Source organism: Copadichromis virginalis, linkage group LG1, assembly GCF_057382275.1.
Source record: "Copadichromis virginalis isolate Kocher_CV1m ecotype Utaka linkage group LG1, C_Virginalis_male_GT1.1, whole genome shotgun sequence".
Taxonomy (NCBI): domain Eukaryota; kingdom Metazoa; phylum Chordata; class Actinopteri; order Cichliformes; family Cichlidae; genus Copadichromis; species Copadichromis virginalis.
Window position 1 is genome coordinate 29,661,121 of NC_140618.1, and position 17,621 is coordinate 29,678,741.

General features: G+C 39.1%; 1 protein-coding gene and 1 long non-coding RNA gene across 3 annotated transcripts; one reads left to right on the forward strand and one right to left on the reverse strand.

Moving 5' to 3' along the window:
• The first annotated feature begins 896 nt into the window (after positions 1-896).
• LOC146719002 (SUN domain-containing protein 2-like) lies at positions 897-3,400 on the forward strand. 2 transcript variants are annotated; one of them, XM_085458563.1, is made up of 9 exons: positions 897-1,024; positions 1,439-1,529; positions 1,657-1,811; positions 1,914-1,969; positions 2,085-2,220; positions 2,308-2,435; positions 2,538-2,711; positions 2,807-2,896; positions 3,093-3,400. In XM_085458563.1, the coding sequence occupies exons 2-9, from the start codon at positions 1,441-1,443 to the stop codon at positions 3,213-3,215; spliced, it is 951 nt and encodes a 316-aa protein (XP_085314689.1). In that variant the 5' UTR covers positions 897-1,024; positions 1,439-1,440; the 3' UTR covers positions 3,216-3,400. The 2 variants fall into 2 exon arrangements, with proteins under 2 accessions (XP_085314689.1, XP_085314681.1); XM_085458555.1 differs by lacking the exon at positions 897-1,024 and adding an exon at positions 1,163-1,311.
• A 10,914-nt stretch (positions 3,401-14,314) lies between these two features.
• On the reverse strand, positions 14,315-15,933 carry LOC146719003 (uncharacterized). Its single transcript, XR_014919919.1, has 3 exons — positions 15,763-15,933; positions 15,482-15,649; positions 14,315-14,970 (listed from the first exon to the last, which is right to left on the reverse strand). It is a non-coding gene; the product is annotated as an uncharacterized LOC146719003 (long non-coding RNA).
• Positions 15,934-17,621: the final 1,688 nt, after the last annotated feature.

The following is a 17,621-nucleotide window of genomic DNA, read 5'->3' on the forward strand; positions in this document are numbered from 1 at the left end:
AGAGCTTGTTCACAGTCTGATCTTGCTGTGTTTGGTTGGTCAGAGCAATATACTGGAGCCACTAATCTCAGAGAATGTCTGACTTATGAAATGTATGATTTAATAAAAGGAAGTTGCAAAAAATAAATATAAATAATTAATTGGTGTTTGACAAACACAGAGTGCTAAGAGTGCACTCACACTGAGGCATGTCAGCAGCCACAGATCTGAGTATTCCAACCAAATCGACAGCCTTTGTGAATAAAGAGAAAAAGGTACAATTGCACTACCAGCGGCTATTTTCCTTTATTACAATCATATAGACCTAACAATTTATCTTTCTGACAATGTAGGTTGCTTACTCAACCAAATAAAATATTATATATCTCATAAAGTAATTAAAGCTCATTAATCCTGAAAAATCTTAATCTTTTTTCTTCTCCTAAAGACGAACAACATACTTTATGTCTAAAGTCCTCCTACTCTGTGGGATTTTATGAGCATGTCTGCTGCACATCATACGCTGCAAACAGAAAAGTGGATGAGACTGAGAGTAAAATTCCAATGTGACTCATAATTGCACATTATGTCAAATATACCAGCCTGCTATTTGCATTTACAGGGCAACTAAAACCCTCAGAGAACATATGCATAGAAGAGCAAGCATTTCTTAGTGGCTGATATCAATTCTCACTCGCCTGAGCCCCATTCACACACTCATGACAATATGCAAACCACTGTATTGCTGCAGTTGAGCAATGCGAGAGGTATGAGCACTCTGGTTGTTGGAGTTGTTATCAGACTATATAAATCATGGACACAAACAAAAGAGATCTGCCTCATAAGGGTTCTGCATGGAAAAAAGAGGACACTAAATTGATTTCACAGCTCATCGCAATTTATTCCAACTTTTTTCCCTCTTTCCTGCTCGTAAACAAACGGTCACCTAGGCAACCAGAGCCTCGGACATCCGCATGGGACCGGCTGGCAGCTGCATAGCGATGTGCGAGGACCAAATAGCTTCCAGTGTGTACGCAGCTTAATGGTAAGTAGTGTCGAATCACGTCAACATAAGAGAGATTAAAGCTGGAACATTTGAAGAGCATTTCAACCCAACCCAGATATTGTACCTACCGTTAGCGGAGTTGTTTACCTTCTGTGCGCATGCGCTAGGAACACGTGTACGTCATAAGGTGGAAAGAGCAAAGCATTTCGTATGACGTCAAAAATTCGCAAGATTAACTTAGCAGCAAGAAGTCTCGATAGGACAGCATTAACTGCAACGAATCCCGTTTATCTGACTTTACTGATTATTCTGATTATTTGGTGAAAGTAAGTACCAAATCTTTAAAATATGATTTCCCAAAGAAGGCAACAAGGTCTGTAAGATTTTGTTGCACAATATATGTTCTATATTTGTATTTAAAAAAACAATTCTTTCCATATTTGTCTTTCACAGCTATGCTGAAAAGAAGCAGTCGGTTACAGTCTAATGGCTATTATAATAGCACCGGCGAACCAGTCATCTCCTATAAGGAGAGACTGTATAGGTAAGTGTTTGTATGCATATTTTTTTGCTGTCAAACGTGTGTATACACCCATGTCATGTATGCTTTCATTAAACAGTCAGCAGTTCTCAAGCAGACTTTTGTTCTCATTTGGTTTTATTTCATTCAGAGTTTTCAAAAGGCGTCGATTTCATTTCCGAAACGGCGAAGAACGTCACTTTGAACATGACTTGGAGCATAAAATTTGCACAAGTGACGCGGAGCCTGGATGTGGCTCAACAAAAAGAAAGACATTTCTCCTCATCTTTCTGGTCTTCTCTTTTGGTAAATGATCCCTTTCCACAAACCATTACATCCTCTCCAGTAGCAATATGTGATTTTCTTTTGAATTAACGTCTTATCACATGATTTCTCTTCATCCACCAGGTCTACTCTTCAGTCTGGCAGTTTTCACCGGCATCCCCTCTGTCATCATGACAAAGGTATGGCGTACTTATGCAGTTTAGAAGAACAATAAAAGGAAAACAATCCTGAACAGAAAGTAATATTGTGAAGGTGTTTACATTAAACATAAACAAATTCTTTTTGCAATTATAGATATTCACTACAAGCTCCAAGCAGGTTTGGAAACAACTCGAGGAGCTTCAAAGTGAACTGGCCAGTCTGAAAGAGAAAATAGACTTTCTAGTTCCGGTGGCAGACAGGATGCCAAACTTTGCCCTGGAGTCACTCGGTAAGTCAGAAACTCAAACTGTCAGTTAGGTCCAAAGAAAATATGTTGTTGTTTTGGAATTTCTTTCTCACTGTTTTTTATCTATAGGAGCTAGAATAATTTACGATAAGACGTCAGAAAGCTATCCCCCTGATAAACCGGTGCTACGAATCTTTGGTTTCACGTTGATTTGTCCCAACCAGCGACCATACAGAAGCCCAAGAATCCTTCTTGAGGTAAAAAAAACGTATTCCACAAAGCAAAATATGTCATGATATAACAGCCCGACTGCTTTGCCCTTTACTCAACTCTATTTTCCTTTTGGTTCCCCTCTTTAGGGCCGGGCACCAATGCTTCCAGGTCAGTGCTGGGCATTTGGTGGTAGCCAGGGACAGATTTCAATTGGCCTGGCCCAATACATCACGATCAGCCACGTGTCACTGGGGCACATACCACAGATGCTATCTCCATATCTGACCGTGTCAAGTGCGCCCAGGAAGTTTTCAGTATTTGTAAGTCACAGATTCCTCAGTACCACACGATTGAACTTCTGCATACATTACAGTGTGTTATAGAAAAACTTGATATGCATCTCTTTGTGTCTCAGGGAAATCAACATGCTGAGGATCCAGTCATTTATCTGGGTACCTTTCAATATGACCCAAAGGGAGGGCCGCTTCAAACATTTAAGATAGCCGTGAGTCCACTGTGTCATTGTTCACATGCACATACACTTTTTTTTTTACCAACTTTTTAGAAAATAATAATTGTAGATTATCCCCTATATCCTCTTGTAGTAATGATAATATCTCTGATTTTACCATCTTGTCACCTTTTTAACAGTCACATTGGTTTTGTTCAACTAACTGTTATTTATCTTTCTTGTCTCACAGGAATCTAACATCAGTGTGGTGAAGTACGTGACACTACGGATTCATGACAACTGGGGCAACTCCCAGTACTCGTGTATCTACAGTTTTAGAGTTCATGGCAAACTAGCATGGCATGAACACTAAAACTGTGGAGACATGCAGGACTGTGGTGGAGTTAAGTATAAATGGAAAAAGAGAGAAACATCCGTCCTCCACGTAACTCTAGTTAACAGTTTGTAGTCTGATGCGCCTCACACCCAGCCGGTCGTCATATTGTTGGGGTTTTCTCTCTTTCCTTTTTCTTTTTTAATTAAATATTTTTCATTTCATTTCATTTCATTTATTTAATTTAATTTATTAAAACATTGCTTTAAAAAAATCATGTGTGTCCTTTGAAAGTTCTTAAATGACTGTGTATATTATGATACAAAATTACTAATTACAAAACACCTCGAACAATCTGTTTAGATTTCACGTACTGAACAGTAAGACAGATGAAAAGCACTAGAGCCACACGGTTTTCCCCTTAATAAAATTCAAGTCTATGTTGAATGTGCTCTGATATGACAGACTTATACTGTGAAATAGGATTTAAGGATTAATGAGGAGACTTGAGGTTTGAATGGGTTTTCAGGTGTACAAAGGTGGCTTACTACTTACCCTGGGTACCACTGTTACCATCATAACTTTTGCTGCAGATTTATTCTAAACAATAAGAATTTATAGATGTATATATCACTAAAAACTGATATTTGATATGTATATCCACATAATTATGGATTATTATCATATATATATATAATATTATGCAAAAAGACAGACTGTATTTTAAAAGAAAATACGTGAAGAAACACATTATATTAGATTTTTATTTCAAATATGACAAAATGCTGATTTTACAGCAGTAAAATTATTCTATCTCTGCACTTTAAACATTTAATAGCCTTTCTTCCTTGCACAGAGTGGATAGTCAAACAAACTGACTAATCATAAATACATTTTATACAAAGTTATATTTATGTTATGAAGCTGCCAGTTTTAAATAATCTGAGGCCACGCCTTCTCAATTCAGACTGGCCTATAAAAGAGCTTCAACCAAGGCAGGGAAAATAAGATGGCCACCACAGAGGCAACCTGCGAACACTTTGCTGCATTAGTGCTTCTCAACAATTTATTACTTTATTTTTTGTTTTTATTACTTTTTTATTATAGCACTAGGAATAAACAATAAGATAAGGATTCTGGATCTGGATCAGCACCATGATGCAAACTTGTGGTCAGAGTATTGACTGTGTTCTGGAGCAGGCATAAAATGTCACTGTGCATGTGTGCGTGCATCTCCACCACCACTATAACAAAGGTATGGCAAACAGACCCACTTTCTAATAAAATATATATATGTTCATAAAATTATTGACAATATAAGCATTTAAGCACAACTGGATCTAAAAAAGCACTTATCCCAGTGTTCCAAGTTGATGAAAATCACCCAACAGGAAAGCAGCTGGGCATTCAGAAATATGATGTTAATCAAATCCTTCTGAATTAACCATCTAACACGGCAAAAATGAGCAGATGAAAAGCCAAAAATTCCAGCAGGCGGTGCTGGACCAAGGCCAGGAAGATCGTGAAGGACCTCAGCCATCCCAACAACGGACTGTTCTCTCTGTTGAGGTCAGGAAAGCGATTCCGCTCCCTGAAGACCAACACAGAGAGACTGAGGAGGAGCTTCTTCCCGCAGGCGATACGGTCTCTCAATCACACCACCACACAGTACTGACCCACACATACAGTTCTTACACACACACTGGACTTTCTGGACTTTGTTTTCACTTCATCACTTAAATCAAGACACAAATGTGGATTGCACAACACTGGACAATATATATTTCTTCATTTCCATTTAATACTTGTACAGCTGTTGTTATTGTATATATATATATTTATATTTCTTCATACATTCTTATATACTTCTATACTGTGTATTGTGTATTTTGTTGTACAGTTATTTTATTTTCAACTTTAACTTATATATTTTATCTTATTCTTTCCCAGTTAAATTTACCCTTCATTCTAATTTGTGTTGTACAGTTATTTCATTTTTAACTTAAATTTTTATATTTTATTTTATTTTATTTTATTCCTTCCTAGTTAAATTTACCCTTTTTAATTTTCATATTTATTTCCTATCTTATTCATAGCCTTTTCTTTTTTTCTTTAGGTCACGAGCAGTTGTGTAAGCATTTCACTGCATATCGTACTGTGTATGACTGTGTACGTGACAAATAAAATTTGAATTTGAATTTGAAATCTATTCACAGGTTCACAATTTGGGCTGCGGTTCCCCCTGATTGTGCAACGGTGTTAACCATCAGCAAAACCACATATAAACCACTCTGTGTTTAAGAATTGCAACGCTTATGCTATTCTTCTGATTTAGGATTATTTGGATGATGAGTTGGCGACACAGTTCTTATCTTCCTGCATTTCTCCAAAAACACACAAAACTGCCAAGGTTGAAGCTGACACATGTACTCATACACACACACACCCTCAAACACTCAGACATTACAACAGCTATGTCTACTATTCAAATATTCAAACTGCTTTTCTCATACTGATCAAACATATTTTGATTTATATCCTTATGAATAAAATTTTTTCACTATTTGGAAATAGAGAAAAGCTCTATTTTAGCACTCTGATCATTTTTACTCACATAAGGCTGAATATTGAGACCTTTTACTGTCTCTTAGCTGTGATGTGGATGGGCGGGGACTTCAATCTCTTTCTACGCCTCTGTCAGTGCGCCCCAGGGCAGCTGTGGCTACAATGTAGCTTGCCATCACCAGTGTATGTGTGAATAGGTGGATGACGAAATGTAGTGTAAAGTGCTTTGGGGTCCATAGGGACTAAGCAAAGCGCTATACAAATACAGGCCATTTACCATTTACGCCAGGTCACATGACAAAATTAAACAGCTTGTGATGGACAGAGTTACCATAACAGACAAGACATAGAAAAACGTAATTTGTGCCAGTATAATTTTATTTTATGAGAAACAAATTAAAAATGTGACCAAGATACTAACATTAAACTAAAAACTGATCAGAACAGCTTTGGCTGAGCTCTTTACATTTATGTATGGGCTTTTTTTGTTAGGATGCCTGGGTCGTTGACCCAGGGTTTTTTAGTTTATTATGTTATTTATAATTTCTAGTCTTTGGGTTTTTGTTAGAGTTATGTCTTATGGTTTGTCTCTGTGTAATCCTTAGTTGCTGTCTCCCCTGTCCGCTATATCCCCGTGTCCAGTCAGTGTCTGTGTCTGCCCTGGTCCAACGTCTCTGTTCCCTCTGTTGTAGTGCCTGCATGTGAGTCTGTGTCTTTGTTCAGTCTGTGTTATGTGTTTCCTGTTTTACTTTGAAGGTCTCTGTCTTATCTCAGTGTGTTCACTTTACGCTTCCTTGTCTTGTCAGTTCTGATTTGCCGCAGCTGTGTTTCCCTCCTGTTGTCCATTCCCTGATTGCTCCCTCTATGTATTTAAGCCCTGTGTTTCAGTTTGTCATTGTTGTGATCGACCTTTATCTTGCTGTGTGTTTTGGCTGCATAGGTGTATTTTGTAGTCTTAGTTTTTGTTACCCTTTTGAGTTCAGCATTAAAGCTGTTTTGAGTTACTTTCTGTCTCCGGAGTCTGCACTTTGGGTCCTTCTCCTGCCTGCACACAGCCGTCACATAACATTTTTGCTGTCATCATGTAGCTGAAGTGAAATAAGACATGTAATGTTTCAGCCTCAACAGCAGACCTGTGTGGTATAAACAAACAATTATTAAACATATTTTAAGAGGCCTGAAACACAGCTGGGGGGGTTGGTGAGGCCAAACGTCATAACGAGGTACTTAAAGTGTCCCAGGTGAGTGTTGAAAGCAGTTTTCCATTTATCCCCTTCTCGAAGGCAGACCAGATGATAGGCATTGTGGAGGTCGAGTTTAGAAAAGATTGTGGCACCTGCTGTAGCTCAAAGGCGTATGCTATCAGCTAGCACTTATTCTTAACAGTTTTTAATTTAACCCCCGAAAATCAATGCAGGAGCGCAGGGTTTTATCCTTCTTATCAACAAAGAAGAATCCCGCCCCGAGGGGAGATGTGGATTGCCGAATAATGCCTGCTGCAAGTGAGTCCGTTATATAGTGCTCCATAGCCCCGTGCTCAGGCTTTGAGAAACTGTACAAGCAACTGTTTGGAAAGGAAGCGCTAGGGAGAAGACCTATACAAAAGTAATAGGGATGGTGAGGCGGGAGCGGCAAGGCCCGATCCTTACTAAACACTTGGGAGAGAACATGGTATTCAGTGTGAACCGCAGAGAGGTCAGTGATAACCTCTGTTGGGTTAGTGGCTACAATGTTAGGTACAGCCAACCTTAAACACTGCTTGTAGCACCTAACACTCCACCCTTGCTGCTTTAGGGGCATTTAGTACTTACTTTCGCCAAATAATAAAAAATAATCAATCAAATAAATACAGAAAAACATGGATTTGTTGTAGTCAGTGCTCCTGCTGCTACTTACAGCTGACCGAACTTTGCACTGACATCATAGCCCAGAAGTCTTTGATACATCAAAGGCAAACGTATGATGTACACGTATTTCAAGCGCATGTGCGCAGGAGGTAAACAAATGCATCAGGTGTGAACAGATGACTGCGTTCGCTAACTGAAGGTACAGTATCTGGGTTGGGTTGAAATGCTCTTCAGATGTTCCAGCTTTAATCTCTTTGATGTGATTCGATACTAATTACCATTAAGCTTCATACACACTGGAAGCTATTTGCTCCTCACACATCCTTATGTAGCTGCCAGCTGGTCCCTTGCAGAATCCCAAGGCTCCAGTTCACTAGTTGACCCTCTCTTTACAAGCAGGTCACATGTCAATATTCTTCCCTGTTCTTGGCAGACTCTTCAGTCAGTCTGTTGAATGTTTTTGCCTGCTCAGTGTAGTGGGGAATGCAACTGCTTGACACTGAAATGTTCCTGCTTCCATTCTTGCTGGAGGCACAAAAGTATCCAGTCAAGCACGTAGACTGACTCCAGTTTTACAAGTAAGCACCCAAAAAAAGCTGCTACTATTAATCTTATTTATCTTAAATTGGTTAAACATCCATCTCGAGGAAAATTTTAGTTTAATGTCTTCTTTTTTGCATGTTTTTCGGTAATGCAGAACCCTTATTAAGCAGACCTCTTTTGTTCGTGTCCATGACTTATACGTTACACATTTTTAAAGGCTTATGGAGTCTGATAACAACTCCAACAACCAGAGTGCTCCTTCCTCTCGCATTGCTCAGCTGCAGCAATACAGTGTTAGCCCAGGGACATTCTTTGCATATTGTCATGGGGTGTGTGAATGGGGCTTAGGCGATTGAGAAATGATATCAGCCACAAAGAAAAGCAATGGTCTGTGACCAAATGCTTGCTCTTCTATGCATATGTTCTCTGAGATTGAGGGCTTTAGTTGCCATATAAATGCAAATAGCAGGCTGGTATATTTGACATAATGTGCAATTATGAGTCAAATTGGGATTTTACTCAGTCTCATCCACTTTTCTGTTTGCTGATGTGCATACTGGAGCATACTAAAATCCCACAGAGTAGCAGGACTTTAGACATAAAGATGGCTGATCGTCTTTAGGAGGGGAAAGAAAGATTAAGACCCTATGTCCAGGATTAATGAGCTTTAATTATTTTATGAGATAAAATACTGACGATGTGTGCTGCTGGTAAAGTTTCTGGGCTGCCTTTCCTCATAAAAGCCATCCCTCAAGATTCTCTCCATATAAAGCAATGCAATATCAAGGACTATAACATCTAGTCCTTTTACTGAATCATGAGATATATAATATTCTGTTTGGTTGAGTAAGTAGCCTACATTGTCAGAAAGATGATTTATTAGGTATATATGATTGTAATAACGGAAAATAACCTCTGGGTGGTGCAATTTCACCTTTTTCCACCCTCTGGTTAGAATACTCAGATCCTACTCTGTGTCAGGGATGAGTTGATGCCCGAAGTGGGGAACTTTAAGTAAGAGGGGAGCGGGAGATCGACAGACCGATTGGTGCTATGGCTGCAGTGACACGAATCCTGTACCAGTCCGTCATGGTAAAGAGAGCGCGAAGCTCTTAATTTAGCGGTCGGTCTGTGTCCCGGCCGTCACAAATGGCCATGAGCTCTGGGTAGTGACGGAAAGAACAAGATCAGGGATACAAGCGGCGGAAATGAGCTTTCTGCGAAGGATGACTGGCCACTTTCTTAGAGATAGGGTGATGTCCCACTGGGAGGAGGCCCCTAGGCAGACCCAGGAGAGATTATATCTCTCGGCTGGCCTGGGAACGCCTTGGTGTTGCTCCAGACAAGCCCGAGAAGGGAACTAGGGAGAGAAGTGGTCTGGCCTTCTCTGCTTAGGCTATTGCCCCCTGCGACCTGGTCCTATATAAGCTGAGGAAAATGGTTGGATGGAATTCGATGGTTTGATTTTGTCAGACCCTTAAAAGGCCAACCCTGGGTTTAAGTCCAAGAGCAGTGGTGCTGACTGAAGGAGTCATGGTTACTGAAATTAATTCTTGGATCTTTCTTTGTGCCCCCATTAATTTACACAGACTCACCAACATTGGACAGCAGGAGACTAGAAAAATGTTATCTGATGTGATGAGTCTCGATTTCTGTTCACTTGTTACTGCATCTCAGTTCAGTAGGGAGCTTTGAGTTGTGGTGGAGTGACAGGTTCACTTCCAACCCACAAATCTGTAGCAACTCTGTCATGCTGTCAATATGAAGAAAAATGTCTGAGGAAATGTTGTTGAATCTGTGCCACTAGCGTTCAAATGGTCGTTGAATGTAAGTCCCAAAGTCTGTAAAAACAGAATTTTTTCCTGGCAAAGCCAGTTAGTTTGATCATTTACTGCATTGTATTTTCCCATTTCGGCGCTACACTCTTGGTCTCCTGGTACCTTATTTCTGGTTTGTGGTGTCCGCATATGATGTCCACATATACCTCACTGAGGTGTCACTGTTGAGTAAAGTTGAAAAAAGAGACTTGGTTGAAGCAACAGCTGTTCAAGTGTTAATTATTAAGATTGCTGTGCTAAGGGCTCAACAGTTGCTTTACACTGGAGTAAATTTAGAGTCATTAGTGAAAGGAGCTGATGATAGGAGGACCAGAATCATGCTGTTATACTATATGCAGCAGTCATTTTAGACACATAGATCATTGAAAGCTGTTTAAACAATGGGAATTCGCTGACTGAGTCACTTCAAATCACCTCATGAGTCACAGAGTTAAGTTCATTTAATGTGAATAAACAAGTTCAATAAAGTGAATGATGACTGAAAAATTGTTCGCTTTACTCTGAGAAACATAAAATGCCATTTACTTCCTGTTATTATATCAGTTTAATGACCTACTTTTACATTTGCTACAAAGTACCTACTGCCTATTCTTTTTTAAACTACTTTATAGTAAGTACTACCTATTTACTATTACTTATAGGTGAAAAGTTCCTGCAGGAAACTGACTAAATGGAGAATATCATGTTCCCTTCATCCCTTTTGAAGTTTTCTGAACCCTCAAAATACACATCTGGTAATATAATCATCATGTTTCTTTTGAAACAGTATAGTTATCTGAGAAAAATGAGTTTAAGGATAACTGAGCTTTATACGTTGTAAAGGAGTATGAAAATAAGTCAGAATTCTAGATTAATCTGATTTTGCTCAAAGTAATACTTTTAGACTTAATTAAGAGAACTGATTAGTTCCTTCATTGAATATCAAGTATATGTGTTACACTGTGGGTATGTCAATATGATGAGAAATCGGTTGTAAAGCTTATTTTATCTGACTTTCTGTCATCAAATATGTCTACGTTCAGTGGATTATTCTTCCAATTATATTTGGCCACATACTCTGCTACTTATCAAGTTTAGCACATCCCGAATTACAAGTGAAAGTACTCTAATAAGGCTGTTAGAGGATACCTAATGACTCCGTGTGTCATATGGCACAGTATTCAGTACTCTTTGCCTCCAAACAGTGTCTCAAACTGAGTGACCTTAACTCAATATCCTGTCTGCTATCAATGAGATTATGCAGGCATGCTAACAAAAGGAAATTTGCTCTCACAGGGATTGACCAACAGCCATTTATAGTGACTCATGACTCAGAGGTAAGTCATGGCAGCGCTGCCTCAGACGACACTGTACAAGCTTGCATTTTATAATAAGTCATAGTAGGAACAACGGGTTATCACCAGGGCTATCGTTTTTTACGGTGAGTCATAGCTCAAGTGGAGATAAACTTTTCACTGCAGATACAAAGACTAGGTTTACCACAGCTATATAAGGAAAGAGAAAAGACCCACCTGGACTGTGAGTCATGTGTGTTTATGTAGTACCAGGGAGAAGTCGTATGAGCAGAGTCACACAGTGCTGATGAGCAACAAACATGAGTCTGTGGTACCAGTCAGGACACTCACACGGACCCATTTCCCTGCAGGGTCATCCTGTCAATCCTACTTGAAAAACTAAAAGGAAATATTTATTACTGAGTTCCTATCCTTTGTTTTTCTGGGAATATCTAACAAATAGTTTAAAATTAAATATACTGAACTTTTATTTTGAGAAAAACAACAGCAGCTACTATTGGGCAGTAAAGTTCATAATTCAGCGGGTGTAGGGGGTAATATAAGCAGTTATTACCATTTTACATTTGCGCTGAGAGGAAATCTATCTCAGGAAGCTTGGCTTTATGGGAAATGTTCTTTGCTTCTGCTTTATTTTACCAATTTGAGTCATCGTGCCATCAGACAGTGAAGTTTTATTCCTATTGCCCATTTCAAACAAATAACATGCATTCAAAATGCCGTGGCTGGCAAAAAGAGACATTACAATGACTTTAATTTATTAATTTGATTTTTTAAATTCATAGCAGCAATATTGGGTTGTTCTGGGGTTTATTTGTCATCTAATGTAAACATTCTGTATAATAAAAAACTGCTTCTCTAGCAATGCAAAAATAAAGAAAGGCAACACAATCTCATAGGTTTTGGATGTTATGTGGAGCATGTTGCCTCATTAGAAGGTCCTGGGTTTGAATCCACGTTCTGGCCGTTACCTTTCTGTGTGGGGGTTGCATATTCTTTCCAGGTACTCGAGCGTCCTCACACAGTCCATAGACATGCAGTTAGTGTGAGCAAGTTAATTAGTGATTCTAAATCACCCGTAGGCGTGAATGGGAGCGTGAATGGTTGTCTCTCTCTGTGTAAGCCCTGCGACAGACTGGCAACCTAGCCAGGGTGTACCCTGCCTCATGCCTGGGATAGGCTCCAGCCCTCCCGTGAGCCTAAATTGGATAAACAGAAGAGAATAGGCAAGCAGTCTTGTTGAACATATTGAGTAATAACTTACAGTACAAGATGTTTAAAAAAAAGACAGTCATTGTCGCAACAAATGTCCCTAGAGCTACTTGGCAGTTTCTCTAATTTAAGGAGATGAGATCAGACGTTAGGATTGCAGAAGTGTCGTTATAAAAAGGTGTCACTACAAAGCGTGCTCACTAAAAAAGTCCTACGACCAAGTTTAAAGTTTAACATGACTTTATTTGGAGGAAAAGTGGGTCTGCACACAATGGACGGATCAGCATACATTCAAAATTGTGTCCAGATTTTATTTAGGAGTATATGAGGAGAACCATAGTAAATGACCCCCCGTCCCCCCAAAAAACAAAACCCGCATGTTTTTGAATTATCAACTCAAGACTAAATTCTGACCCCTTAGCCCAACTAAAATACTATTGCCGGACCTGAAGACAGCTGCTCTATTAAGGCATTGCAGAAATAGTGAATTGAAACAGCTCTGCAAAAATGAACCTTCCTCATTTAATCATCATCAGTGTGCAATTCTCATAAGCAGCTACAGGAAATGGAGGTTGTTGCCGCTTTCTATGAGTTATATTGGCGAGAGTTCACTTGTGTGATTGTTTATTAACCTGCATTGTGTGTTAGTTCAGTCAGATTGAACGCTGCAAATATTTTAAAAAGAATGTACTCTCAAGTTTTTCTTGCAATTGTGTGATTCTAGTAACTGCAAACAACCAATAAGGGCATGCTTATGAAGACTGACTATGAAGATTTAGCCGAGTGACTGGCAATTAGACTGAGATGAAAAATAGCTGCCTTCCTGTTATTCATAGCAGAGTGACTTGCGCAACAGCACAAAGTTTCAAAAGATCTGTCACAAGGGATTTGGACCGAACACCATTTCCTGTGTTTGAGTAGATGAGCTGGTAAAAAGAGTGACGTCACACACAAAATAAGTGCCGGAACAAAACAATCTGTATACCAATGTGGAAACAGAGTCACTTTTGATGGGTCTGCATACAAAAGTGAAAGCACAAGCAGGCACAACGAACTGTCATTTATAGAGTAGTGAAGTGAGAAAGGAAGGGCCTACTGCATGTGGAAGGGTGTGTGTGGGTTTGCCTGTGTGTGCGTGATAGTTATGGTGTTGATTGGTACACCATGTGCTCGCTCTACCATCCCTGGAGGAGCTGTCATAAGCTGTTGAACGATTGATGGCTCTCTCAGAGGGAAAACACAGTGTCCTGTTATTGCCAAGAGGATCAGTGTTAACACTTTTATATGGCACCCCTGAGCTCTGTTCACTCATGAACTGGTATATGTCAAACACGCACAAACAAACGCATGCAGGCAGTCACGCCAACTTTGTATACACTGTAAAAAAAAACGTGCTGTTTTTACAGGAAAACCCTGGCAGCTGGGGTTACCAGGGACTTCCTGTAAAAACGCTTTACAGATGCAACTTGTAAATTGATTTACAGTGAATGAATCTCAGATTAAAACTGTTAAATCTACAGGAAAAAGAAGTTAATTTCACACATAGATGTGATATATAAATACACTATTTCCTGTATCTTTTACAAGTAATAAATGCTTTTTGTGGATCCATAAACTGCAAAATTAACAGGGAAATATCGTACAAAGAACTAATTTAAAATGGTAGAACTACGGTGAAACTGTGCATATTAAATGGAGCTGCTCTGTAAATTATACATAAAATCTATGCTGAATATATGTTTTAATGTAAAATTTTAACCATACCCCAGCAAATTTCTTACTGCTACGCTTACACCCAAACATGCAAAAATACACATGAGAAAACACAAGAGAGGAAAATATCACTTTTGGGAAATTTATTTTGCAGCCACATTAGCAAAATGACAGCAAATGGATCCATTTTTCCAACTAACACAATATGCAAGGCACACAGCAACTACACAATTCAATCAAAATATAGGCTATAAAAGCTGTGGAACATTCATGAAACAAGCATTTGTTAGACCCTCCACCAGAAAAAGTTAAATAACCTGTTAAGACTTTAAAACAAAAAACACATATTGTGCCAAAAATGATCATAATCACCGTGCAACGCAACACGCACCCTGCTGTCACCACAACCATGGCCCTGGTCAGAAAACATCAGCAAAACCACGTGGTGAAACAAACCTACACATGTGGTCTAGAAACACTGCAGTAGCAGCATGTTGTTTTTTTTCTTTTCTTATGTAAATAAAGAACATTCCTACAAAGAAAGAACATCTTCATGAATTGGCTTCATGCATTCGACCAGTAAAAGGTTCCAGTACACATTGTGGAACAAAATTAACAAAGTAAAACTAACAGTCCACAGAGAGTCAAGATTTAGGCTTAGCGCCACTCGTGGTCGGCGAGATCCTAAATCAGGGTGAGGACTCGAGGGTTCACACTGAGACGACGCTTTGAGTTTTTGTTCTCTACTTTGGTTCCTTTTTCTGGGTTTATGGAGAAGAAACACCTGTAGAATAACAATCATATAAAAGTTTATTAAGCATTTTTATAATTGATCAGTTAAAATACACATACAAAGTAAGTAAAAATTAAGTATATACATATATATACAGTCATGGCCATGACCACGTTCAAGACAAAGTATAACCAAAATGCTGTGGGGAAGTGAACAATGCATGGTCAAAAGTATTGGCACCCTTCACGAGTGTCTTCTGCAGTGATATGTCACACTTTAGCATTGTTAAAATCCAAAGCAAAGGTTATAGGTAGTCAGACGTCAGTTGACGCTTGGTCTAGCCCTGAGTCTCGGCCAGGCTTGGACCCAGATTCAGACTGTTAATGTATTTAAAAAAACCAAACAAACAAAAAAAACAACAACAAAAAACAGAAAAAACAACTGAAACCGGCTCCAAAGCCGACCGAGACTCAGAGCCAGACCTGGACTCGAACCACATCAAAGCCAGACTCCAGATCCCAGAGTCTCAGTTATAAGAAATAACAAAGCCATATTTGTTCACCTCTGAAGAAACTCTAAAGTGGAAGCCAGCTCAGATGGATAATGGATGTTGAAATTGTAGTAGCTCCCGAACATGAGGCACAGTGCAGAAATGAAGGAGGATATGTTGTGCTGACGAGGTGCCGATCAACACTCAGCATGTATCTTCTTGAGGAATAGCAGGACTGTCCTGTGAAGAAATTATTTAACAGGTTATATCAATAAACACGGCAGTCACATGACATTCTATAAAAAGTGCACTTAAAAAAAAAAGAGAGAGAGAGAGATATGAAACAGACTTACCACACATGATAATAGTGGGTGTCAGAGGCACTTGCTCCAGTTGTACCTCATCTGCCAGACATGTAAACTGTGATTTTTACAGTATTTGCATGTCAAATTAACATGATTGTTTGGTTATGAGTATTACGGTGTTTCACTGTTTTTATTCACAGTATTTGTAGTTTTAACCAATAAATTTGATTATAATCACACATTCATGTTGTAAATATAACAGGAACATTCTGTTTAAAGGTTTACAATAATTCACTGTGATCGAAACAGGAAAATTGTGTTTTGGGGTTTACTATACATTTCTGTAGGGGTTTTACATGGTTTTTATGTCAATTTCACTGCCCTTTTTTACAGTGTATGTTAGTGGTTCTCAGGGGGAGAAGCTGGTGTGACGGATCAGGAGAAGGAATTTAAAAAAAAAGAAGTCAAAGAATATTGCACCATTTTTAAAACTAAAATTAAACTTGTTCCTTTTTCATTTTTAATAACAGAAAAAAAGGTTTTTGGAAGATTATATACGTTTTTTTTCTCTCTAGCAGGGCATGCCAAAAAAACTTTGAGAGTCTGTGGTGAAACAATGGTGAATGGTAGATTTTGCGCATTTAGTTTGAGAAAGATGTGTATAATCTTCATGGCCAGGTAAAATATTGTCTTTTAAAATTATTAATTTCGTTTTTAACACCTAAAAATGTGTAATCTTCTGACATAATAATTGTGGATTTTATTGTAAAATCATACACAGGGTTGTTATAAAGTGATCTCCTTTGACAAACTATGAACAGTAAAATATGTAACATTTGGAGCAATCACTCTATTTCATGGTCTGGTTTTACTAGTTTTATTAGTAATCCATTGCGTTCGAGCTGCAACACTTCTGTGAGGGGTTTTTAAGCAGGATTTGTGACATTTACCTACATTTTTTTGTGTATTTTTGTTGCTTTTCAAACATCTGTAGCAACTGTCAAATACAAAATTTTATATGTGATTATCCAAAACCAGGACCTTCTGAAAAAACTCTAAACAGTATATGTTACAAAAATCTGCAGAACATAACCAACAGAAAAAGATCTGTGTTTATTGTGTCCAATATATAACTTTTAAATTGATTTTTTTAATTTACTGAAATAAAAGTGTGCGATAATTTTAGATGTAGTTGGGGTTGGTACACATGAGCGATGAATTAAACTTTCTAGGGGATGCTGACTGTATTTAAGCAGTTATTTACATCTAAGTTCAAATGATAATCTTCAGCATCTGTCTTTTTAAAATTGGCTAATAACTGGTCATCTGCTTCCTTATCACATCCATCCAGACTCCCACAGTTTGAATGCCTCTCCACTGGGACATTATGACGTCAAAGACCCACCCACACCCACACACACACACTGGACCAAGTCCCCTGAGGTTGCTGCCAGCACAATGTCATTATCATCCATCGGACTGCAGTGGCCACTGCCCATTGAGTCTCGCTGACGTTCCTTTTGTGCTCAGTAATTCTTCTCACAGAAGCCCACAACTCCACCCCCAACCCCCACCCGTACACCCGTCCTCCCGCCTGTCTACTGCGGCCCATCTGTAATCCCATCCCCCCGCCCCGCACCCCCATATCCGCTCCGTCTCGGCCTGCACTTCTCCAAAACAAACCAGCTGTCTTGGCTGGTCGTGTCCCTGGGGGCGTAAACAGGTGTCGAGAGGGCCGCGGGGCCTCAGCGTGTGACACACGGCCACACGCTCCTCCAGCCTTCTCCTCCAACCTGCCAACCCACCACAGAGCGAGAGAGTGGTGTGTTTTACACTTTTGTGGACTTGATTGTTACTACAGACAAGGAGCTGTTGATATCTGGGACTGCACATAAAACCTAATCTCT